General features: G+C 50.5%; 1 protein-coding gene across 1 annotated transcript; it reads right to left on the bottom strand.

Moving 5' to 3' along the window:
- Positions 1 to 1634: 1634 nt before the first annotated feature.
- Positions 1635 to 26198, bottom strand: LOC105942017 (RNA polymerase-associated protein LEO1-like). The gene is made up of 9 exons (XM_012927893.2): positions 25883 to 26198; positions 11061 to 11155; positions 9825 to 9970; positions 8700 to 8784; positions 7602 to 7696; positions 6964 to 7098; positions 5622 to 5757; positions 3803 to 3900; positions 1635 to 1753 (listed from the first exon to the last, which is right to left on the bottom strand). The coding sequence occupies exons 1-9, from the start codon at positions 25902 to 25904 to the stop codon at positions 1723 to 1725; spliced, it is 843 nt and encodes a 280-aa protein (XP_012783347.2). The 5' UTR covers positions 25905 to 26198; the 3' UTR covers positions 1635 to 1722.
- Positions 26199 to 26503: the final 305 nt, after the last annotated feature.

Below are 26503 nucleotides of genomic sequence, written 5' to 3'. Positions count from 1 at the left end.
CAGTGGCTGCAATGGCCAGAGCTGAGCCAATCCAATCAGGAGCCAGGAGCTTCTGGGTCTCCCACATGGGTGCAGGGTCCCAAAGCCTAGGGCTGTCCTTCGTTGCCTTCCCAATGCCATAAGCAGGGAGTTGGAAGGGAAGTGGAGCAGCCAGGATATGAACCGGTGCCTATATGGGATCCGGGGCATATGAGGTGAGGACTTTAGCCAGTAGGCTCACTACTTTAGCCCAAGAGGCCCACTACTAAAATTGGTATGAAACCACAAAAGACCACACAAATACCCAAAGCAATCTTTAGTTTAAAAAAAAAGGACAAAGGAGACATTACACGGTTGCCTTTAAAATCTATTTCAGGGCCCGACGGCATGGCCTAGCGGCTAAAGTCCTCGCCTTGAATGCCCCGGGATCCCACATGGGCGCCGGTTTTTATCCCGGCAGCTCCACTTCCCATCCAGCTCCCTGCTTGTGGCCTGGGAAAGCAGTCGAGGACGGCCCAATGCCTTGGGACACTGTACCCGCGTGGGAGACCTGGAAGAGGTTCCAGATTCCTGGCATCGAATCGGCGCAGTACCAGCCGTTGCGGCCACTTGGGGAGTGAATCGTGGGATGGAAGGTCTTCTTCTCTGTCTCTCCTCTCTGTATATCTGACTTTGTAATAAAACTTTAAAAATCTTTAAAAAAATCTATTTCAAAGCTACAATAATTAAAATAGAATGATATTGACGTTAAAAACAAACCGGGCCCAATGCATCTGACTTTCCAATAAAAATAAATTAAAAAGAAAAAAATACCAGACAAACCAATGAAACAAAACAAAAATCCTTAGATAAGCTAATGTATTTCCAGCCAATGGTTCTTTTTTTTTTTTTAAGATTCATTATTATTGGAAAGCCGGATATAGAGAGGAGAAGAGACAGAGAGGAAGATCTTCCATCCGATGTTTCACTCCCCAAGTGAGCTGCAATGGCCGGTGCTGCGCCGATCCGATGCCGGGAACCAGGAACCTCTTCCTGGTCTCCCACACGGGTGCAGGGTCCCAAAGCTTTGGGCCGTCCTCGACTGCTTTCCCAGGCCACAGGCAGGGAGCTGGATGGGAAGTGGAGCTGCCGGGATTAGAACCGACACCCATATGGGATCCTGCGGCGTTCAAGGCGAGGACTTTAGCCACTAGGCCACGTCGCCGGGCCCAGCCAATGGTTCTTTAATTAAAAGTGCTAATAATACAGAAAGGATAGTGTCTAAAGTAGATGGTACTGGGGACATTAAGTATCTACATGCAGAATTAAATGACCTCTATCCCCTACTCTATACAAAAAAACAATGCAGAATGGATTGAAGACCTAAATAGAAGAGCTGATACCTTGAAACTACTCTAAGATATCCTGGGGAGAAGCTTCGGGACGCTGAGGAATAACGCACAGGAAGCAAAAGCAAAACTAGAGAAATGGGTTTGCTTCAAACTAAACAGTTTCTGTACAGCAAAAGAATCGACAGAAGAGACAACGTACAAATTGGAAGAAAATAATTTATAAACTGCATCTGACAAGGTTAATAACCAGAACATATAAAGTACTCGGCTGAGAGTCGATCTAAACCCTCTTCAAAGGAAGACATGCATATGGCCAACAAGTGCCTGAGAAAAAATACTGATCATTGTTTCGAAAGGAGCTGTTGAGGAGGACGTAATGAAGGTGTATTTCATGCTTCAGCCATCTTCCTCTTCACTCCCTTTCGTCCTTCTGGAAAGTTCTCCTAGAAGTGAGAGATAAGATGTGCAATTCAACAGAAAACATTCCAGGACGTGTGAAGTTGTTCTAACTGGTCAGGAGACAAGCGCTTGGCATTGGGGTTCGGCCCTCTGCTGGCCAGCCTGCATCCATACACCCTTCCAGGGAAGCTAGGCTCCTGGAACTCAGGTTCCCTGGCTAGTGGCCAGCACTGGAGGGACGGACACATTACATTTTACACTGACATTCTGTCATACTGAAATAAGAGGGGACCTCAAAGCTTGTGGAAGCTTTATTTTTCCAATGTTCTTTTTCTTTTTTTAAATTATTTTATTTTGATAATCTTTACATAGTTGATTAGGGCACAAAAGGTCAAGGGCTTTTCATGATAGACATTTTCTGTGAAGTTTTTTTTTTTTTTAATTTCTTAGAAAATTTAGTTGACTGCCCGCATTGAGGGTGGCACATCAGGTTAAGCTGCCACCTGTGACAGCAGATCCTGTGGGAGTGCAGGTTCAAGTCTTGGCTACTCTGCTTCCAGGCTGGTTCCCAGTTAATGTGCCTGGGAAAGCACAGAAGGTAGCCCAAGTGCTTGGACCCCTGCACCCCGTGGAGGATGCCCAGATGGAGTTCCTGGTTCATGGCTTTGGTTTGGCCATTTGTGTGGTAACCCAGTGGGTGGGAGCTCTTTCTCTCTGCCTCTCTCTCTCTCTCTCTCTCTCTTTCTCTTTCAAATAAAGCCTTTTCTGAAGTTTCCTTTGAGACAGAGGCAGCTTCTATTCACTGGTTCACTCCCCATGATGGATGGCCATGATGGATAGGGTTGCGTCAGGGCCAAGGCCAGGAAACAGGAAGCAATCCCAAGTTTCCTATGTGGGTGATAGAAACACAGTTACCTGAGCCATCCTCACTGCCTCCCAGGGTCTCCACTGGCAGGAAATTGGGAGTCAGGAAGAGAGGTGGGAGTCAAACCCCTGGGTACTCCAGTGTGCAGCCCAAAGGTGCTAACCATTGTGCTAAGTCCTCATTCCCAGCCACAAACTTTGAAGACACTGCTTGGATGCTTGCATCTGAGATCGGGGTGCCTGGCTGTGGCCTGTTTGGCTTCCTGTTAACAGCACATCCCTGGAGGCAGCTAATGATGGTTCAGATATGTGGGTCCCGGCCACCCACATGGGAGCCTCAGACTGCATCATCGGCTTTGGGCTTCAGCCTGGCCCAGCCTTGACTGTTGTGGGGATTGCGGGAGTACACTGGCAGCTGGAAGATATTTCTCTTTTCTTTGTGTCACTCTACCTTTCAAGTAAAGTGAAAAGAATCAAGAAAAGGAACATGGAACAAATTGATGTCATATGAGCAGTAACGGTGATTCTCTTCTATAATGGAGACATTTCTTTGCAGCTGTGTGCTTTTTTTTTTTTTAAGATTTAATTATTTTTATTGGAAGGTCAGATTTACAGAGAGAAGAGACAGAGAAAGATCTTCCGTCTGCTGAATCACTCCCCAAATGGCCGCAACGGCAGGAGCTGAATCACTCTGAAGCCAGAATCCAGGAGCCTCTTCTGGGTCTCCCACATGGGTGCAGGGTTCCAAGGCCTTGGGCCATCCTTGACTGCTTTCCCAGACCACAAGCAGGGAGCTGGATGGGAAGTGGAGCAGCTGTGGACAGGAAATGCCCATATGGGATTCTGGCTCTTGCAAAGCAAGGATTTAACCACTGAGCCATCACACTGGGCCCACAGCAGTAGTCTTATAGAGAAAAAAAAGGAGCCAAAGGGAGAAAGGTTTTAGCATCACAGAAATGCAATCTTCTTCAGCCACTGTTGTGGCCCCACAGTAGAGGGTAGACAGTTCTGTGGGAGGACCCTTGGTGTCCAGGGAGGGAACCCTGCACCTTCCCCTTCAGGCTTGGCCAGCCTGCTCTGGGCCTCCTAGTTCTGCATTCATGCCTCAGAAGTTCACTCATCTGTGTGAACAGCTGCCATGTGCCCACCTAGTCCCATGGCCTGCCCCGGCCAACAGCATCACACCTGGGTACCATGTCATCCCCAGGGGTAACAGCATGTGGTCTCACCTCATCACTGCTGAGCTGCTTGGCTCTGAGTAACGCTGGGGGCCTTTCTCCTTTGGATCCGTTCTCGCTGTCTGAGGAGCAGGAGCAGGCTGGTTCCTCTGAAGGCAAAGAAGTGCAACACGGGGGGTGGGGGGGTGGGGAGGGGACTCACAGTCAAAAGTCTTAGAGCAGCTGATGGCTGCCACGGTAACCGAAGAAGGGCGGAGTTTGCCTCTAACCAAACCTGGACAGATGGTGGAATTCTGGCAGGCCCCTCAGGTTGTGAAACCACCGTTGCACCAATGAGGGGCACAAAGCCATATCACCCCACCAAATAAAGGCCGAGGCAACCCCCAGTTTGGTTTCCATGTCAAGGAGAGTTTAAAAAGGCCCCTCCACATCTCTTCCACGCTCTTCTTCCTCTGCAGCCCACTCCTTCATGCCTGTCTTTCTGCTGCACAGGGAAGGGAAGCCCGTGACCGTGGTTCCCTGAAATAAAGGCCATCTAAATTCTTTTTGTATATTCGGCTGAGTTATTCTTTCCCTGGTGGTCAGCAAATCTAACAGCATCCACCCCTGAATTTTCATCTAGCAGACTCCTGGTCTGCGGGCTGTGCCCTGTTGCTTGGGGAACCCACAGTAGGGAAGCAAACACCAAAAGACTTAGACTTGAGCCATGTGGTCTCAGAGCAGCTCCCTGATGGCTTTCCACTCTCCATTCTACTCCTTACCCCCAAGGCTTTTCTGCACCTCCCACATTTAAGCCCTGAGTTTAAGCCCTGACTTCTCCCAGCACAGCGAGCTGTGTGTTCCCCTTGCAGGGGCTCCATCGACTGCATTGCTTTGCTGTGCTGTAGACCCACTGAGTTGTCTGCCCTGGGAGACCACTCCTCACAAAACCACAAGCGACCCTCACACTGTTTCGGAGTCACAGTAGGACAGGAGGAAGAGCTCACAGAGCGGGAGCTCAGCTAAGTTGCACCTGCATGTCTCACTGCGGACCACCTCCTTCACCGCCTCCTTGTGGCCCTGGCCCTCCTTTTTGTCATCCTTCTCCTCCTCTTCCTCCTTCACTTCCTTATCTTGCTCTTCCTCCTCCTCATTGTCACCATCATCATCTTTGGCAGGATCCTGGCGGGCAGTGCTCAGCCCTGGCTGGCCCTGCTTCCCCCGCAGAGAGATGTTCTGAGACCCCCGGTGGGTGGAGGCCTTCAGGCGCCCCTCATATTTCTGCAGGGAAGTGAATAACCAATGCCAACAACAGCCACCTCGCAGTATGCCTGGCAAACCGCACCCAGTGGTTTGGTTTGAAGGGATGCAGGCAATGGAATGGTGAAGGGCCGGGGTGCCTCCTGCCAGTCGGCCAGCTCAGAACTGGCACAGGTGTGTCCTTAGGGCTGTGCTGTCCCCAGGGCAGCCCTTCACAGCCCAGAGAGAACCTCCCACATGGCCAGAGGATGCCTGCCCTGTCTGGTGCAGCCTGTCTCTTCATCTCCACCAAACTCCCACCCAGAGCCCCATGAGCCCCCTTACAGCTCCTGACAGCATGGTGGGGAATGTTCTTTGGCCTTCCTGGAGTCTCACACCATTTTACAATATCTGCCAAAAGCTGTGTTTCTGAAATCAGATTTTCTCCAAAATCTCCTAGATTCGAGGGTGAGCACCTGAATCTCGAGTGTGCTGTAGCCTCACGAGCAGCTGTCACTCGGGACAGCACCACTGCCCTGATAACTATGAGAAGCAAGACAGCAGCAGAACCGAGAAAGGTGGATTCATATTCAGGGCTGGGGCCCAGCCCGTGGGATCCAGAAGACTCCAGGAGCAAGTCTAGCCAGCCTACCTTCACCATTTCTGTGCGGGAACATTCAGGGTCGCTGGTGGCCATGGGCAGGATTCTGATCTTTTGTGCATTAGAGATTCTGCTGGCAAGCGGCAGCGTCATCTTCCTGTGGGTGGCACTGTCGATGGAATGAGGTCTGCCGGGGAAGGACACAGTCTGTTTACTGTATTTGCAGGTCGTGCCTCCAGGGGGCAGCAGTTAAGGCGTCCTCAGGCTCTGCCTTCCCTGGCTTCCTAGGAAGTTCCCCCCCCCTGCCTGGGGTGAAGGGGGAGTGGATCAGGGGCTTTTCCCAAAAGTACCCCTGAGACGGAATAGGAAATCTGTTCCGCAAGGCTGATGCACCTGCTAGGAGATGTAACTTGAAAGAAGCTTAGTCCTTCCATCTGGTCAAAACTGGAAGGTCAAAGCAAAAGGCCAGATGGTAGTGGCAGCGGGCAGGGGACTCCGACACAGAACCAAGGGACAGCATAGCCAGAGCAAGAGTCCTGGGGCAGCTGCGAAAGAAGCTGGTCAGGGCGCAGGCATCTGGGCCAGGCACTGAGGAAGAGGCTTGCTGTGCGGGTCCTGTGACCCCGCTGTGGGCTGTGGGCTGCATTGAAAAAAGGCAACCAGCCAGGAACTGCGCCTCTCCCAGGAAGCCACTAGTGTAAATACACTGTGTTCTGTCCATTGCGTGGACAGTCTGTGTAGTCTGTGCACGGCACGGCTTAACACAGCAGCCTCGAGGCAGGCGCTGTACTTCCACTGCGTGGATTGAGGAGGCCGGAAATCAGACTGAGACCTCCCCCCAGCGTGACCGGCGTAGGGCGGGCCCTTCCGGCCCTTGTCAGGGACCCTCGGACTTCCTGTGGACACTTGGCGTGCCGTCACCTTCGTTCGCTGTAAGTACACAATGGCATGGCCACGTGTTCACAGAGTCGCACAACCACGGTCTCGCACGACTTCTCAGCCCCCGTGTTCCTAACCGAGCTCACCGTGGGCCTCGGAGGGAAGGGTTCTGCTCGGACCTCGCCTAGCAGCCCGCGGAGCTGACCCAGGCATCGGGGAAGCCTGCCACACCCGTTGCACGCTCTCCCAGAGCCATTCTGAGCCCCACTTGGTTTCACTGAAGGCCAAAGACAGGCGAGGTGTTCCGGGTTCCAGAGCAGCCTGGCATGAGTTTTGAATTAGCTCTCTGAGGGAGAGTGACTTGCAGTCCCGTTGGGGCCAGTTCACATCTGAACCTGACCGTGGGCCTTACTGAACGGCACCCAGACACTGTGCGGTCAGAAGGGGCCGGCTTTGTGCACGCCGCCTTCACGGGGGCGCTCCCCACGGATGCTGGGCAGACGCGAGCAGTTACCTGAATGTGAGCTTGGACTTAAAGACCGCCTGTCCCAGCAGCCCCGTGTCCCCTCGGATGAACAGGTGGCTGTGATTGTCTTGCAGTGTGGCTTTGTGGATGTCAAACACTTCATTTCCCAAGTGCAGGGACATGCTGGAAACCAGAACAGGTATAGGGTTGGGGGTGGTTAATGAGCCCTACAGTGTCCTTATCCCACTGGCATTGCAGAGCAGGCTTCTGTCCTCAGAGGCAACCCCAGCAGCCTGAGTTCTGAAAAGATAACTAAATCATCTATCTACTTTCAAAGTAGACCGTTGTGATATCTGTCGTCTCTTCAGCTTGAGACATGAGGCTAATTGACCTGAGATTTTCCCAGTTAGGGCTTTACTAGCCAGATGGAACACCGGTTTTCCAAACCTGCACGGTGAGATGTGCTGGGGCTCCCACACCAGTGAGGCGGGCACAGTGGGGTTGATCCTGCCTGCGTTCCATGTCTCATGTTTCCACTAGCTCAGCTGTGTGACCTCAACTCTCCTCTCCAGTTTCCTGGGTGATGCTTAGGGCATGGCTCTGGTCAGTTCTTGAGCGAACTCCCCCAGGACAAGGTCAGCCCCAAAATCTGTCCCTCAGCCCAGGCCTCTGGGCAAGCAGCTCACCTGCCATCTGACCACTTGACTACCCGAGCGTTGCTTTCTTTGACCTTCTTTCCTTCTTCATCCCGGCGCATCCTCCACCGTATGGTGTTTTCCACCTGATTGAAAACACAAAGGGGCTGGGAGACCCATGTTACCAACCCTTTGTTCTGCTTTTTGTTTGTTTCTTTGACTCCAGGTAAGTATTGCCATACGCCAAGAATCCATAGGTGATAATAGAGAACACTGAGCCGTGCCTGCTATACACCTGGAGACGCTGGGTTAGCCAGGCAGGCGTTTTGTTTAAACCCTTCCCGAGCTCCAGTGCTGGGCAACGGACACCGCAGCCAACCATGACACAGACTGGAGGTGTCAGCAGATCCACTGAGAGCTCTGAAGGAGAGGGAACAAGACTGGGGTCCACATGAGCCCGACAGTTAACACTACAGCAGGGTCTGTTGGAGAGCTACGAATCCAGCAAAAGAATGGCTAAGGAAGGGTCCCTTAGCCTTTTTTCAAACCCAAATATATTCTACCAACAAGGGCAGGAACTCTGAGATAAAATAACATAAAATGTGAGCTACGTCTAGAGCTCCAGCAGACACTGTGAGGAAATGCCGCTAAGGAAGACGATGTCCCTGTAAGAGCGTGCCTGGCTTCCCACCCAGGGCCTCCTGGAGGGGAGCCATCCTCAGGGGCCAGGCAGGAGTGTGAGTCATTTCTAGAGTGTGTGCTTGCCAGGAGCTGCCCACTGTAAAACACAGAGGCCCTTGCACACACGTTGCCTCAGTACCATGAATCCTGCAGGAAGCAGGTAACAGTTTTCAAGAATATTTATCTAGGCCTGGTGAAATGGCCAAATCCTCACCTTGCAAGTGCCGAGATCCCATATGGGCGCCGGTTTGTGTCCCGGCTGCCCCACTTCCCATCCAGCTCCCTGCTTATGGCCTGGGACCCTGCACCCGCGTGGGAGATATTCCCAGCTCCAAAGAGTTTCATGTTCACTGAGCAGGAAGCATAAAAGATCATCTTCACAAGCTCAGGTTTCAAGTTGTGGTCACTGTGTTTTTGCTTATAGAAGGAAAACCTTCAAAGAAAGAGGACTGGAGCATGGGGTGGTACCTTCACTTTCAGCTGGATCCTGTCTTCCTCGTAAAGCATTTTTTCACCTTCAAATTCATCTTCATAAAACCGAGGATCAAAAGGCCTGAAAAGTGTTTTTGTAATGTCCTGTTAGCTACATTTCATTACGAATATGACTATGGCATCAGTAAGTCAGTAAGTCCTCTCTGCACCTCTGAGACATGTACCTGGTGCCTCCGAGACACGATCTGTGCACCTTGTGACACACATCCCGTGCCCCGAGACACACACCATGTTCCTCTGAGACACATACCATGCCCCTCTGAGACATGCACCCTGCGCCTCCGACACACACACCCTGAGGCTTCAAGACATGCAGCAGGCACCTCTGAGAATCCCTGGAGAAAACAGTTTCCTGTGAGCCTTAGTTCCAGGAGGATGCAGGTGACAGCACTTTCTGGAGGTTGGTTTCTAAAACAGAACTGTCTGAAACAAAACCGAGACGTGACTCCAAGCCTTCTTTGAAGAAATGCCTTCCAAAGTATAAGCAACATACAGGCTAGCTCCTCAGTATTGTTTGAAGAAACTGTGTGGCATTTAATTGGCAGGCATGCACCTGAGCAACTGAGGACACACCAGAGCCACTCTTAGAAGCCTTGTCTTCTCTAGACTTTGCGACGAATACTGGTGACTTACTTTCTCTCTCTCTCTCTCTCCCTGAAGCAGACACCTGGTGGAGTGGTGCAGCTACAGGTCAGGATTCCCTTGTTCCCTCTCAGGAGGGCCTCAGTTGGGTTTCTGGCCCCAGCTCCTGATCCACAAGCCAGCTAACGCAGGCCCCAGCAGGGAGCAGTGATGACTTGAGGGAGTGAATCCTCAGCATCCACATAGCAGTCCTCAGTTGTGTTCCTACCCACTGTCCTGGGCCCGGCTCAGCTCCAGCTGTTGCAGACATCTGGGGAGGAAGCCAGTGGACGAGACCCTCTCCTACTCTCTGACTCTCAAAAAACTCTGGACTAGCAATTCAGCATTTTCCTAGCACAGGGCATCCTAAATATTATTTATCAGAGTTACAGCAGGATTAGTCACCTCGTCATCTATAAGAAACAATATTCCATTCTCTATAAACTTATTTAATGGCTTTAAAAAATTCAGTCCTCTTACTTGGGTTCTATGCTGAGATACTTGGGGAGCTTCACAAAATACAGTTCACTTCCCAGATCCGAGTTGATGTTGGGAATCTCTATTTCTATTCTGGTTTCAGAACTGGGATCCTTCCCCTGCTGGTGCTGAGGCGCTGGGCGTTCATCCTGCGAGAGGAGCAGAAGGTGAGAGCTGCCAGGCGTCGGCTCATATTGTAGTTTTGCTCCCTGCAGCAGGCAGGTGCAGACTTGCAAAAAAACAAATTGTTGGCTAAAACAGTCACTTTTCCAATGTTGTTCCTCAAACCTCAGCCCTCCTCCCCCACAGCACAATGAAACCCACCAAGGAAGACAAGGTCTCCTGGCCAATGCTACCAGGAAGAGTGGCCGTGTCACCGAGGCACCTGCAGCCTCGTTCCCAGAGGTTCCTCCTGTGCCAGCTTCCACCTGGCCGTTCCCAAAGCAGTGCAGCAGACACTTGGCACAGTGTTTCAGGTGCTGCTTGGGGTACCTGCATGCCATGTCAGAGTGCCCGAATCGCGTCCTGCCTCTGCTTCCCCTCCCAACCTCCTGCTGGCACGCGGCATAAGAGGTAGCAGGTGATGGCCTAAGTCCCTGGGTCCCTGTCACCTACATGGGAGACCCGGATGCATTCTGGGCTCCTGGGTTTGGCCTGCCCCAGTCCTGGCTGTTGTGAACTTGTGGGGAGTAAGCAGAAGGCCTCTCTATGTGTGTCTGTCTTTCAAAGAATAAGAAAATATATATTCACTTATTTAAAGACTTATTTGACTTTATTTTACATGAAAGGTAGATTTACAAAAAGAATGAGAGACAGAAAGAAATCTTCCTTTTGCTGGTGCAGTCCCCACAAAAGCTGGAGCTGAGCTGAGCTGAAGCAAGGAGTCAGGAGTCTCCTCAGAGTCTCCCATATGGATGCAGGGTCCCAAGGACTTGGGCCATTTTCTGCTGCTTTCCCACATGCATTAGCAGAGAGCTGGATAGGAAGTAGAGCAACTGGGACACTCACTGGTGTCCATATGGGATGCTAGCAACACAGAGGCTTACACAACCACGCCACAGTGCCAACCCTTGAAAATAAAGTAATTAGAACTTAAAAAATCGCAGCATAGATAGGAAAACACTCATTTGTCAGATGTTCAGTTATCCATGTCGTATCTCAACTTGAGTGAGACCCACATCAGGCTTCGTGCTAAGCCTTGAATGGCGGGGATTGGCTGGGACCCGGGACTGTACTCACACCACGCTGTCCTGGCCCCGGGAGCTGGTTGTCCTCATCACTCGAAGAAGAAATGTCATGTATGTCTCCAAACAGGTCCATGGTCCCGCTGTAATCTTCACCGTGGAGAGAGGTGGAGAGAGACGTCACAGAATTCATTTCTATAACTCAGGTTCTTTCCCTAGCTCTCTAGCACACTCCCAAGATGCACAGACCATCCCCCATCAAGGCAGCCTCATCCCAGCTCCTTGTGCCTGGCCACCCAAAACCCACAGTCTCTTCTCTGCATCTCTATTCCCTCACATCTCTGTTCCCTGGGGATCCCAGATGACCTGCTCTGTCTCTGGAGACTCAAGATTACAGACCCATGGGGTCTGGCGGCGTGGCCTAGCGGCTAAAGTGCTTGCCTTGAACGCCCCGGGATCCCATATGGGTGCCGGTTCTAATCCCGGAAGCTCCACTTCCTATCCAGCTCCCTGCTTGTGGCCTGGGAAAGCAATGCATTGGGACACTGCACCCGCGTGGGAGACCTGGAAGAGGTTCCTGGTTCCTGGCTTTGGATCTGCGCGCTTGGGGAGTGAAACATCGGATGGAAGATCTTCCTCTCTGTCTCTCCTCCTCTCTGTATATCTGACTTTGTAATAAAAATAAATCTTAAAAAAAAAAGACTACAGACCCACATTGGGCCATCCATCCATTCTGCAGGTTAAAATATCAGCGATGTGTAGGCAAGAATAATCTGTACAAAGCAGTGTACCCTAAAGGGCTTTGGTAATGACCCAGGAGAGGAGCTGGTGGGGAGAAGGGAGGCTGAACCTTTAGCAGACAAGGGGGAGACCCGAGACACTCAAGGTTGATTTGAACAGAGATAAACAACTAACACCAGTAACAAGAAAAGTTTAGGGAACTCTGGTCCGGTGGGGTAGCCTAGCGGCTGAAGTCCTCACTTTGTGTGCACCAGGATCCCATATGGTCGCCGGTTCTAATCCCAGCTCCCCTGCTTCCCATCCAGCTCCCTGCTTGTGGCTTGGGAAAGTAGTTGTGGATCGCCCAAAGCCTTGAAATTCTGCACCCATGTGGGAGACCTGGCAGAAGCTCTGGGCTCCTGGATTCAGATTGGCTCAGCTCTGGCCCTTGCTGTCACTTGGGGAGTGAAACATCGGACGGAAGATCTTCCTCTCTGTCTCTCCTCCTCTCTGTATATCTGCCTTTCAAAAAAAAAAAATCTTTAAAAAGAGAAAAGTTGGGTCCAGAGCGGTAGCTTAGCAGCTAAAGTCCTCTCCTTGCACACACCAGGATCCCATATGGGTACCGGTTCTAATCCCGACAGACCCTCTTCCCATCCAACTCCCTGCTTGTGGCCTGGGAAAGCAGTCAAGAATGGTTGGGATCCTGCACCCGTGTGGGAGACCCAGAAGAGGCTCTGGGCTCCCGGCTTCGGATTGTCACAGCTCCAGCCATTGCAGTCGCTTTGGGAGTGAATCATAGGACGGAAGATCTTCGTCCCTGTCTCTTCTCCTCTCTGTATATCTAACTTTGCAATAAAAATAAAATAAATCTTTTTAAAAAGAAGTTTAGGGAACTCAATTTTCTATTTTGAATGATCAACTTCTTCAGACTTAGAAGACAGTAAGTACTAGATACTTATTTTAACTTGATTTTGTTCAAATGAAAGTTGTTTCAGATCCATTAAAAAAAAAAACTTATTTTCTGGACCTGCCACAATGACTCAATTATCTAACCCTCCATTTCGAAGTGTTGGGATCCCATACGGGTGCTGGTTCATGTCCCAGCTGCTCCCTTTACAGCCTGAAAAAGCCATAGAGGACAGCCCAAAGCCTTGGGACCCTGCACCTGAGTGGGAGACCCGGAAGAGCTCCTGGCTCCTGGCTTCGGATTGGCTCAGCTCTGGCTGTTGTGGCCATTTGGAAGTGTGCCAGTGATGGATGATCTCCTTTTATATCTCTTCTTTCTGTAAATCTGCCTTTTCTTTTTTTTTTTTTTTAAAGATTTTATTATTATTGGAAAGCCGGATATACAGAGAGGAGGAAAGACAGAGAGGAAGATCTTCCATCCGATGATTCACTCCCCAAGTGAGCCACAACGGGGCGGTGCACGCCAATCCGATGCCGGGAACCAGGAACCTCTTCCGGGTCTCCCACACGGGTGCAAGGTCCCAAATCTTTGGGCCATCCTCAACTGCTTTCCCAGGCCACAAGCAGGGAGCTGGATGGGAAGTGGAGCTGCCAGGATTAGAACCGGCACCCATATGGGATCCTGGGGCTTTCAAGGCGAGGACTTTAGCCACTAGGCCACGCCGCCGGGCCCAAATCTGCCTTTCCAATTAAAAACATAATAAATCTTTTATGTTTATAAAATTGTTTTCTTATTTAAAAGTCAGAGTGGCCCAGAGATAGAGATCAAGACAGGGTACTTTTTTGTCTACTGCTTTGCTCCCGTGGAGCCTGGAACTCCATTCAGGCCTGTGTGGGATGGTAAAGACCTGAGGACTTTCAAGTGAATCAGCAGGAAGCTGGATCAGAAGTAGAGGTGAGACTTAATCCCAGGCATGCTCACACAGGATGGGGTGTTCCAGGTAATGGCCTAACTCATGTCACCCCAACATCCACCCCAGTTTATGAATACTTGTGAGGCCCCACATGCTCACCGTTCTTAGAGCATGGTTGGCTTCTGCCTCCACATTCATGTCCAGGAAAGTCTGCTGTTGAAATGTGAATGTAGTGGGGAGTCTAAGGAGCTTGCCTTCAGTCTTGCTGCTGGGGCTGGAGACGTGGTGTTCAGTCTCTCCCTGCCACGCTGGCATCCCACACAAGAATGCAGATTTGAGTCCTGGCTGCTCCACTTTCAGTAATCTGGTCATCGCTGAAAATCTAAGAAGGCCCAAGAGCTTGCACCACCACCAATAACCTGCTCCCTCTGTGTGAGACCCAGAGTCCCTGGCTCCTGACTCCAGCCTGGCCAGCTCCTGCTCTTACAGTCATGTGGGGAAGGAAATAGCAGGTGGAAAATTCTCTCTCTCAGGCACTCTGCCTTTCAAACAAGTTAACGTATAGTTTTAAATCTTACTGCTGAGGCTCCTGAGCGTCCATGCAGTGGTCCTGTGAAGGAGCGCATTCCCTTGACCGGGAATCAAAGGCTGAGTGATTATTCACTTGTTGCATGTCACACGGGAAGTGGGGGAGCGAGGAGGTCACCTCGCTGCGAAGTGTGTGCGCGTCAGCACAGCTCACGCATGGGAGCTCTCGACACGCTCCCTTCTCAGTCGTCCCCACTTCATGTATGTAAGATTAATGCCACTTATATAAGCTGGTTAATGTTTATGCTGAAATACACAGGAACACTAATGCCAGCATCCACAAAATGTGGTGTAGCAGGTAAGACTGCCACCTACAATGCCAGCATACCGTATGGGCGTGGGTTCAAGTCCCAGCTACTCCACTTCCAATCTAGCTCCCTGGAAAAACAGCGAAGGATGTCCCAAAGTCTTGAGCCCCTGCATTGCTGTGGGGGAGCTGGCTTCAGCCTGGCCTGGGCCTGGCCTTTGTGGCCATTAGGAGAGTGAACCAACCAGCAGATAGGAGATCTCTCTCTCTCTTTTTTTTTTCTCTCTGTCTCTCCCTCTTTCTTTCCCTCTCTTTCTGTAATTCCGCCTTTCAAATAAATCTTTAAAAAAGCATGAAATATGTTCCCCATTATACTGCAGTTAAACCAGAGATCAATATTAGGGAGATAACTGTGAACCCTCCAAATACACAAATAATTCAGGAAGTTTGTGAAAAATGAAATTTAAAGATATTACTTTTTTTTTTAAGATTGATTTATTTGAAAGGCAGAGTTAAGGAGAGAGGAGGGAGGACGCTGATTCACTCCCCAAAATGGCTAGAGCAGCTGGAGATGAACCAGGCCGAAGCCGGAAGCCAGAGATTGGATGTGGGTCTCCCATCTGATTACGTGCTACAGGCCCAAGTACCTTCTATCTTCTGTTGCTTTCCCTGGCTCATTAGCAGGGAGATAGACGGTAAGCAGAGCAGCCAGGACATGAACCAGTACTCCAGTATGGGATGCCAGCAACACAGGTGGCCAGCTCCGGGTACGGTATTTTGATGGAAAAAAAAATTGAAATTCTATTTGTAGATTCATTTGAAGAAGGACAGAGAGCTTCCATCCCCTGGCTCACTCCTCAGATGGCCACAATGGCCAGGGTTTGGGTGTGGGTACATTAGGGAGCAAGAACCCAGCCGGTTGAGCCATCTGTTTTGCCTCCTAGGGTGTACATAAGCAGGAAGATGGGACTCGGACCCATGCATTCTGATGTGGGCATCTTCACTGCATTGTAACTACTATTCCAAATGCACCTGACACACCAACTTTAAAATCCATAGTTTTTTTTTTAAAAGATTTATTTATTTTTATTGGAAAGGCAGATATACAGAGAGGAGGAGAGACAGAGAGGAAGATCTTCCGTCCAGTGGTTCACTCCCCAAGTGACTGCAATGGCTGCAGATGAGCCAATCCGAAGCCAGGAGCCAGGAGCTCTTCCTGGTCTCCCACGCAGGTGCAGGGTGCCAAGGCATTGGGCCTTCCTCAACTGCTTTCCCAAGCCACAAGCAGGGAGCTGGATGAGAAGCAGGGCTGTCGGGATTAGAACTGACACCCATATGGGATATTGGCACCTGCAAGGGAAGGACTTCAGCCAGTAGGCTACCGCACTGCCAGGATTAGAACCGGCGACCATATTGGATCCCAGTGCATACAAGGTGAGGACCTTAACCACGCTATTGCGCTGGGCCCTAGTTTTTTAAAATAGTTTTTTAAATTATACAGATTTTCCATGAGTGTTTTGAATTCTTATGCACAAATTTCAAGAATTTTTGCACCGAAATAAATGTATATCTTAGTTCTTATTTTCCATGAACCCTTTGAAACATCCTCATTCTTAGAAATTAAACAAAATGCTTGCAAATAATTCCTGAGTCAAAGAGAAGTTTCCAAAGACAGTTGGAAAGTGTTTTTCAGGTGAATAACAAAGGGACTGGTGCCATGGCTTAGCATTGCTAAGCCTCTGCCTGTGGCGCCGGCATCTCATATGAGCAGTGGTTCGTGTCCCAGCTGCTCCACTTCCCTTATAGCCCAGGCAGGCAGTGGAGGACGACTCCTTGGGCCCCTGCACCCGTGTGGGAGACCAGGAGGAGGTGAAGCTCCTGTTTCCCGACTGGCCTGCTGCTGCACCCATCCGGGGAGTGATCCAGTGGATGAAGACTCTGTCTCTCCCTCTCTCTCTGTAACTCTGCCCTTCCAATAAAAATAAATAAATGAATTTTAAGTCCTTCTTAAAAAAAAATGAACAGCAAAAATGTAGGCGTGGATGTTTGGTCTAGCAGTTGAGGTGCCTGTACCCCAATATTGAAGTACTTGGGCTCAGTCCTAGACACGGTTTCCTAACTCCAGGTCCTGTTAATGCAGACCCATGCGGGCAGTGGCGAGGGCTCAGTCCTCTGGGCTGTGTGCTGCGCGAGGGAGACTGGATTACATTTCCAAACTTCCAGAGTTAGTCCCAGTTGTAGTCAGCATTTGGGGAGTTAACCAGAAGGTGGATGCAGTCACTCTCTCACAGATGGTTAAACATTTAAATACAAATCCAAATGTGTGAACTATAGCTCGAAAAGCCCCTGGTGGAAACTGTCAACATTTAATATATATTTTGGAAAAGAAGAAACATCTCACACCATTCCCTGAAGTCTCCACCTTCAGAAAACAGAAAAAAAAAAATGGAGACCAAAGAAAACTAAATCTAGAAAGGAGGCAATAATAAAGAGGGAAAAAAGATGACATAGGTCAGGGGTTGTGGTGCTGTGGGTTAGGCGGCTGCTTATAGTGCCGTCATCTTAACTCAGAGTGCTGGCGTGACCATCAACATACTAGGTCACATGCACCTGACATTCTTAAGCAGCTCGGAGGCTAGGGGGCAGAACAGCTGAAGCAAATGCCAGAAAAATTGTAACCCTGGTTCTGCAGCCAGTGAGGAACTGGGGGAGGCGCCTGTGCACCGGGAAGTCAGTAGCTCGCTGCAAAGCACTTGTTTGCGTTGGCCCACTGGGCACCCAGACTCAGAGCTCGCCAGCGAAAAGTGGGGCTTGCACTGTCTTCCTGCACCTGTGTCCATCATTCCATTGGGCAGGTGAAGCTGCTGCTCTGAGCCTGGGGGCTTCCCGGGGCCATCTGCGCCTGCGTGGCTGGGGGCTGTGGCTGAGGGAGAGATATGGTACACCTGAGGTAAGGTGGCCAGCTTTGCTCACAAGCCTCGTCTCACCGCAGAAGCCTCGGAAAAGCCCGAGGTTGTTTATTCAGAAAATAACCTTAGTGACCAGAGGAGAAAACGCAGGCACCGCGGCAAAAGCGACCTCCGGCACCAGCCAAGGTAGGGAAGCTTAGGCTCTAAGTACTGTCGTGCTGGTTGGGTGTTTTTGGAGATCAGATGTGTGTGACTGAGATGTGACCTTACATACAAAGTACGTGTGGAGTCCTGATCTGCAGTGTTGTGCTCCGAGAAGGTTCCATGGGTGAAGTGGGTCTGGGGTGTGAGTAGGGACACCCTGCTATGGGGTGAGACCTCTAAGGGAGGGGAGGGATGAGTGCCCAGGGGACTCATCTGACACGGGGAGTCAGTTCTAGGCCTAGGGAATGGGGTGTTGGAGAGGCTCCCTCTGACTCACCACATAGTCCTTTGGGGAGAATGTTAGGGTCCTAAGGGGACACCCGTCACACCAGGAACACATTTTTAAAAGGGGGAGTGTGAAACATTGCTGCTTTTTAAAAATTTAGAAATATTTGCTTATTCATTTGGAAGGCATAGTGACAGAGAGAAAAGGGCAGTCTTCCATCCACTGGTTCATCCAAACGGCCACAACGGCCAGAGCTGGGCTGATCTGAAGTCAGGAACCAGAGGCTTCTCCCAGAACTTCCATGAGGGTGCAGGGTCCCAAGGATTTGCATGACTGATCCTCCATTGCTTTCCCAGCCACAAGCAGGGAGCTGGACTGGAAGTGAAGCAGCCAGGACACGAACCAGTGCCAATGTGGGACACCGGTACCTCAGGTGGTGACTTACTAGTCACACTACAAAACTGGCTCCAGGATTTCTGCTTTATCTGGCCTAAAGCCCAGTTAGCAAACCTTGGATGGAGACTGGATGCGCCAGGCTTGATTTTTTTTTTAAAGATTTATTCATTTTATTACAGCCAGATATACACAGAGGAGGAGAGACAGAGAGGAAGATCTTCCATCCGATGATTACTCCCCAAGTGAGCCGCAACGGGCCGATGCGCGCCGATCCGAAGCCGGGAACCTGGAACCCCTTCCGGGTCTCCCACGCGGGTGCAAGGTCCCAAATCTTTGGGCCATCCTCAACTGCTTTCCCAGGCCACAAGCAGGGAGCTGGATGGGAAGTGGAGCTGCCAGGATTAGAACCGGCACCCATATGGGATCCCGGGGCTTTCAAGGCGAGGACTTTAGCCGCTAGGCCACGCGGCCGGGCCCTTGATTTTTCCATGGAAAAGCAAAACCCCCTCCTTACAAGAAGAAATAACTATTGGCTGCATGAAGGCATTTGAGCCTGTGTTCCTCTCCAGAAGGCAGCAGGAGGGCCCCAGTGTAAAGCCTTGGGATCCCTTGCCCTATGTGCTCCCACCCTAGTTCCCTCGCAGTGCAGGACAAGAAGATCCCTGGGTAGCAATAGGTACATCAGGGAAAGTAGGACCCGCGGCTCCTGAGAAGGTCAAGCCAACAGCCGTTCGAAGGATCCAGAAAACTTCCCTCATCGCCCCAGATGGGAGGAGAGGGAGATGATTAGGAGGGTGGCCATGGCCATTGGGGCACAGGGCCTCCTCTCAGCAGGGCGTCCTGGTGGCCCAACACAGACATCTAAAATGTTGCCTCTTCCCTGAGGCAGCAACCAAAGGGGCTGGGATTCACCAGGGAGAAAGCGACAGGGTAAGCGGAGGGAGCGAATCCATGTCCCAGTGTGCTAAAAAAAAGAAATTGCTTGAAGAAAAAAACAAGCGCCCCAGCTTACTAAGGGAGGATGTTGAAATGGTCTGTCTGCTAACTTGTAAAGTTTTCTTGAGATTTCTAGGGTTTATAACTTTTTTTTTTGTAAGACAGCTATAGGTCTGAGTTGAGTATATTTTCTTGGTGAAAAAGGTTGTGATACAAAGAGACGCTGAAGGAATGTTCTAGAAGCTCTGTAGAAGTTAGATGCTGTGTGAGACCAGGTCAGATTTTAGAAGTCTGGAGAGCAGGCTTACTTCTTGGTTTCATGGTGCTGTTTTCACAGGCTAATCGGTGTGTTTGTGTTTCTGTAAGCAGCATAGACGTATCACGAGTGTTCTTGTTTCTAGCCTTGTGCCTTGATCCTTTGGGAAAAATGAGTCTTAAATGGATCATTTGGGCTAAAAATGCGTCGTCCAGACATGTGTTGTACTTAGAGCAGGTGTGTGGAGGCTGTGTAACATCGCAGAGGAGAAATAAAGAAGTAATTAGAAAACAAACTCCAGGAGGAAGAACTCCTGGGCCAGGACATCTAATAGTTGGGTAGACGCCCCAGAAATGCTGCAGGTGGGAAGAGGAACAAATCATACGCAGGTTTGGCCTTGTAAAAAATGTCAGTTCAGACAAGTTACCTCAAAGAGACAGAAGGAGTTATGGAAAACAAGGCTATGAGATGGGACCGCCACACTCTGGCATCCTGCCTTGTCAGGAAACATGGGAAGGATGAATCCATCCCCTGACTAATGCTGGACTCTAAGTGGCTTTGGACCAAATGCTTCCCCATAGCACTCGTTAGGGTTACAGCATCTCAGAGAAGGGAATTGGCGTTCTCCCCTGTGAAGTGTCACATGTGGGTCTCTTACTTAGGAAGGGCTACAGTCCTCCCTACCCTGGGACCCAAAGACCAGTTTCCAAGAAAAGTGGAGCCATGGTTTGGTGAAGCACTACAGGAGGGATGTCTTGACTACAGGGCAAGGAGATGGGGTGCCTGGGATCCAGTTTTCAGTACAAGGCCTTTGCTTCCGACACAGGTGGAGCTCCTTCCCCTGGGATGGGGATGGGGCACCAATCCTGATGCACGCTGGCTCTATACGGTGACCAGGAAACACTGGGAAACAAGGCGCAGCAGAAGCCTGTGCTTGGTTTTCCCCTGCACTGCTTAGGTCAGACTCTAAGGCAATGCCTTAGAGTGGAACATGGACGATTCCTCTTGCCTTGCCAGGCAGGGCTTAGCTCAATAAAGTCCTGGGAGAACCATTGGCCTGCACCTGCACGTTGAATATTACCATGGAACCTGACAGTAGCAATTACTCAGCCCACCTTATACTCTGGGCTGATGTCACATGGAAAGGAACCTCTGTGTCCTCCTACTGGGACTTGGGCCATTGCCTTTGCCCTGGCATTCCACAGAATAGCTAAAAGTAGAGAGAAAAGCTCATCAGAGCAAAATGAGACCACATTTGTAAAAAACAGAAAGGATTGTGAGAAATAAACATTTGGTTCATTTTCACAGACTGCTGGATTACATGCACCTGACAGTTTTTAGGCAAACAGGAGGCTAGTGGCCAAAACAGCTGAAGCAAACACAGAGAAAATTATAACCTCATAGTTCCTCAGCCAGCAAGGAACTGTGAGAAGGACTTGCGTGCTGGGACATAAATAGCTCACTGTAAACTAGCGCAGGTGGGCTGGCTCGCCAGGCACCCACCTGATATTGCAAGATGGTTAATAAAGTCTCACTGTTACCTCACTTCTTGTTTCTCACACTGGTTCAAGTCCTGGCTACTCTGCTCCCAATCCAGCTTCGTGCTAATGCAGTTGGAAAAGTAGTGGAGGATGACCTAAGGGCTCAGACCCCTGCCACCCACGTGGGAGATGCAGGTGACTTCCAGGCTCCTGGCTTTAATTTGGTCACCAAATCCATCTGGTTTCCTACATGGGAAGCAGGGACCCAAGCACACGGGCCATCTTCTGCTGGTTTCCCAGGTACCTTAGCAGGGAGCTAATTTGAAGTGGAGGAGCTAACGCTTGAGTCAGTACTCATATGGGATGCTCAGATTGCAAGCAGCAGCTTCACCCACTGTACCACAATGCCAGGCCCCACAGAGGCATTTCAGGATCTAGGAATGTGCATCGATTAAACAAGTATTGAGTAATTTCCCAGATTCTGAATATTTCTGCAATGCACAGTCACCCTGGTGAATGACTGTGGTTGACCTTGGAGAAGACCTCAGGACAGCTTGTCACACATCTGTGGCAGTGCTATAGGGCCTGGCCTCCCCTTGACATTGACTATGGGTCTAGGAACATGCTGGTATCTGAAAACTCAGAGAAAGTTTCTGCCTTGCAGTGACTGAATCTTGGCCATCAGAGTAGGTTTTCCTATCAAACAAACAGAAAAAAAATAATAGATAAGCAGGCTACCCAAATGATGCTTGGCGTGTATAAGATTTGATTCATTTATTTGAAAGGCAGAGTTAAAGAGAAGGAAAGAGAGAGCTCCCATCTGCTCTCCCTAAATAGTAGCAATGACCTGGGCTGGGCCAGGCCAGAGCCAGGAGCCCCATCCAGTTCTCCCCCATGGTGCAGGTGCCTGAGGGCCTGGGCCATCTTCCACTGCTCTCCCAGGCACATTAGCAGGGAGCTGGATCAGTAGTGGAGCAGCTGACACACAAACTGTATGGGATGCCTGTATGGGATGCCAGAGTTACAGAGGCGTAATGTGCTGTACCACAGTGCTGGTCCCTGCCCATCTGTTTCAGTCCAAGGGACCCTATGAGCAGTTAGCTGCCACCCCAAAACTCTGCAAATCAGAACCTTTTGATCACTGCTGCAACCTGGCTGCCCATCTTCACCCTGCCACTCAGCCTGTCTCCGGGGATCCCAGTGTGTCCTCCTGTCATTGTGCCCAATACAGGTCCTCGGCTTCGTAACATGTTGCTCAGTGTCCTGGTGAGAGGACTGTCCCCTGGGTTTTCTGAGGGACGAAGCTGGGAGGAGCTGGGTGGGGTGGCATGCCACTGCTCCAGCACCCCCTCTCGCTCAGCCCTGGGGTTCCTTCCTGCACCTGAGGGTGAGCGTTGGCACCTCACCCTCATTCAGCGTGGACGAGCCCTGAGGCTGTGACTGTCCACTGAAGTACAGAGCCCTGCTCAGATGCTGTCATGCATGTGCCCACAAACTAGATGTGAAGCTGTACTCATAAACTTGATTTTAAAAATCTTTGTTGATATATGGAGATCTGTTTTGAAGGCAGACAGAAACGACAATCTCCCATTTGTTGGTTCATCACTCCTTGCACCCCTAAATGCCAACCATAGCCTGAGTGGGCTTAGCTCAAAGCAGGAGCTAGGAACTCTAGCTGGGTCTCCTGCATATACTTTAGCCATCATCCACTGCCTCCCAGGACGCACACTGGCAGGAAGTGAAGCCGAGACTTGAACACCTGCTCTCCGAGGTGGGAGGCAGTAGTCCCAGTGTCTCATGTGCAGAGGCCAGTGCCTATTCCATATCAGTACATTTGGTATAAGCTAGTGTTAACTTCCTGTTCTTGATAGCCTTTTTAAAAATATATATTTGTTTTAATTTGAAGGGCAGATTTTATAGAAAAAGGAGAGAGAGAAAAGGTCTTCCATCTGCTGGTTCACTTCTCAAATGGCTGCATTAACTGGAGCTGAACCGATCCAAAACCAGGAGCCAGGAGCTTCTTCCCGGTCTTCGACATGGGTGCAAGGTCTTAAGGCTCTGGGCTGTCCGTGACTGCTTTCCTAGGCCACAAGCAGGGAGCTGGATCAGGAGTAGCCAGGACACAAACCATTGCCCTTATAGTATGCTGGTGTCACAGGGCAGAGGATTAGTCTGATGTGCCACAATGCTGGCCCCTGTTTATTTCATGTTCTCGGAGCCCACTTCCATGCACCACTCCCTGGGGTTTGGTTGAAACTTATTAGGCAAACTTTGCAGTATTTTTCTTAATATTTCATTTTATTTGAAAGGCAAACTTACAGAAAGAAGCAGTAGAAGAGAGAGAGATCTTCCATCTACTGGTTTACTCCCCAAATGGTCACAATGGCGGAGCTGAGCCAGGGTAGAGCCAGGAGCTTCCTTCAGGTCTCCCACACAGGTGCAGGGTCCCAAGGCTTTGGGCCATCCTCAACTGTTTTCCCAGGACATTAGCAGGAAGCTCGATCCTAAATGGAACCCCCAGGACCCCAGCTGGCATCTGTGTTGATGCCTGCACTGCAGACAATTACTGTGTCATGCCACGCCTGAAAACTTCACACTTTTGTTGGTGTGTACGCTGTTTCTCCTTGCCAGAGCACTCTGGGATCCTAGCAAAAAGGTCGGGAGGCCAGTTCTTGGCTTGCAGTCTTGGGAGGAACACTGCCCAATCTGACTGCGGTGCTCCCAAAGCACGTAGGAGCAGTTTCCTTGGACCTAGGGAGTGAGGCTGCATCTCCCTGGGCTGAAGTGGCCCTGAGTGATGAGAAAACTTGGGACTTTGAGTTCATCTGAGCACAGCTGTTGGCTGCCTTAGCCAGCTCAGGCTGCTCTAACAAACACCATAGGCTGTGTGCGGGTTAAACTGTCAAGTTGTGAGCCCGGCTCAAAAGCCTAGCGGCCAAAGTCCTTGCCTTGCATGCACACGCCGGGACCCCATAAGGGAACTGGTTCTAATCCCGGCAGCCCAGCTTCCCATCCAGCTCCCTGTTTGTGGCCTGGGAAAGCAGTCGAGGACGGCCCAGACCTTGGGACCCTGCACCCTCGTGGGAGACCCGGAAGAAGCTCCTGGCTCCTGGCTTCGGATTGGCTCATCTCCAGCCATTGTGGCCACTTAAGAGAGTGAATCAGCAGACAGAAGATCTTCTTCTCTGTCTCTCCTCCTCTCTGTATATCTGTCTGTGTGATAAAAATAAATCTTAAAAAAAAATTAAACTGTCAACTTGCATTTCTCACAGTCTGGAGTCGGGGAAGTTTAAGATCAAGGTGCTGGCGAGGTTAAGTCTCATTCAGAGGCTTCCTCTCCGGACTTGGAGGTAGCTCATCTCCCGTATGTGCCCCATGACTGCTTTTTGAGGAGAGACACGGAGCATGGCTGAATTCATCTCTGTCCCTATTTATTTGAAAGGCAGGGTGAGAAGAAGTCAGGGAGAGAGATCTTCCATCTGCTGTTTCCCCCAGGCATCCACAACAGCCAGGGCTGGGCCAGGCCAAAGCCAGGAGCTTCTCCCAGGTCTTCCATGTGGGTGCAGCAGGCCAAGCACCTGGCAGTCATCCTGCAACCCTCCCAGGCACATCAGCAGGCAGTTGGATCAGAAGTGAGGAAGACAGGCTACAACCAGACCCAGATGGGATGCCAGCATCACAAATAATAGTTTAACCCACTATGTCTCAATGCCAGCCACCACCCCTTTTATGACTGACTTATTTTTATTTAAGGAAGAGTTACAAAGATAAGGACAGATAGATATTCCATCCACTCCCCAAATGGCTATAATTGCCAGAGTTAAGCTTATCTGCAACAACAACACAATAAAATAATTATAAAAAAAAAAAAAAAAAGCTTATCTGAAGCCAGGAGCCGTGTGCCTTCTCTGGGTCTCCTGTGTGGTTGCTAGGGCCCAAGGCTTTGGGCCATCCTCTATTGCTTTTCCAGGTCACAAGCAGGGAGCTGGATCAGAAGTGGAGTAGGTGAGATATGAACGAGCACCCATATGGGATGCAGGCACTGCAGGCAGAAGCTTAGTCTGCTCTGCCACATTGCTGGTGTAAATTTTATTTATTTGTGAACGAGAAAGAGTGCTCCAATCCATTGATTTCTTCCCTCCTCCACCCCCCAGTTGTCTGCAGTGGCTGGGGCTGGGTCAGGCTGAAACTGACAGCTCGGAGCTCAGTGTAGGTCTTCCATGTGAATGGCATGAACCCAATTACTTGTGCCACCCACTGTTGCCTCCCAGTGTATGCTGCAGCAGGAAGGACTGCGAGCCAGAGCTGGGTATGGAACCCATACCGATACTCCAGTGCGGGCCGTGGACTGCTTCACTGGCATCCTTAATGGCCAGGCCAAGTATCTGCCTCCCACCTCCTCTCATCAGGACAGTAACATCCTCACATCATCTAAAGGCAAAGAACCTCCCGAAAGCCTCACCTCTAAATGCCATCACTGTGAGGGCTGGGTGAGGCTGGCACGGATGAGCTGGGGTTGGGATGGACATTTGGTCCACAACACCCACTTCCTCAGTTTTTCTCAGTCAACATCTTAACATTGACAAGAGACGCGGAGAGGCTGTGACTGCAGCCACACACACACTGTGTTCAACCTTCAGTCACCCCAGTCCTCTGGCTCCAGGACAGCGAGCTGTGAGGAAAGCTCACTGGTTCTCGGCCCAGAACGGAACACTGAAAAAGCTAAGCTTGTAATTGCCTTTCTGTATTGCTATCGAGCACCCCAAAAGGTCTGGAGACCCCACCATCTTCATGACTGTCAAGGGCCACGTGCGGCAGTGCCCTGAACCCAAGGTCAATGGATCCTAACCCACACCACGTAGCTGACCCTTGGCCAGGATCTGCATGCAAACTTGAACCAACCTATGTATTTGAAGTATGAGGTACTTCAAAAAGTTGTCTGTGCAGAGTTCAATACATTAAACAGTGGTGATTAGGGAAACATGGAGGGCAAGTCCCCCTCCCCCTTTAGGCCGAGAGATGACAGAGCAGCAGCCTGATGACAAACTGACTGAAAGCCTAGGGGCAGGCAGCCCCGGCTGGAGCGCCTACCTGAGGAGGAACAGCTGTCCATCTTAGCTGAGGGCCGAGGGGCAGGTTGCAGCCCACTCGCCAAGCGCTGGGAGAAAGCAAGTTGTGTGAGGAGCTGTCTTTCCTGGTGGCCACTGACAGAAATGACAGGCCGCCAGGAAGCCCCCAGAATGTTCTACTGACAGACAGGAAGGAGCAGTCCCTTTCTCAGTCCTCCAGGCTGCCAGTCTTACTTTAGCGCCCCCTAACAGGGCAGCTGGTGAAGCTGACGGCCCCACCCTCACAAAACCAGCCTGAGAGGTGGCTTTGGGTAGCAAGTGTTTGGTTTGGAGGTTAAGAGGCCCACGCTGTGTACCAGGGGGCATGGGTTTGAGTCCTGGCTCAGCCCTCAGGGCCACTTGCCTGCTGATGTGCCCCTGGGAGAGCAGCAATGCCATCCCTGCCCTCCATGTGAGACACCTGGACTGAGTCCAGGGCTGCTGGCTCTGGCTTGGCCTAGTCCCAGCTGTCGTGGCTATCTGGATTTGAGCAGCAGACAGAAGTGCTCTCTTTCAAATTAGAATAATAAAAAACTATTGGATCCTCTTACATTTCACATTGTTTAAAGTTCTTACTGATTAATGAAGCATCTCCTAACTTTTT

The sequence above is a fragment of the Ochotona princeps genome, chromosome 6 (assembly GCF_030435755.1).
Source record: "Ochotona princeps isolate mOchPri1 chromosome 6, mOchPri1.hap1, whole genome shotgun sequence".
Lineage (NCBI taxonomy): Eukaryota > Metazoa > Chordata > Mammalia > Lagomorpha > Ochotonidae > Ochotona > Ochotona princeps.
The sequence above is the reverse complement of the archived record's forward strand: the minus strand, read 5'-3'. Positions and strand labels throughout refer to the sequence as shown.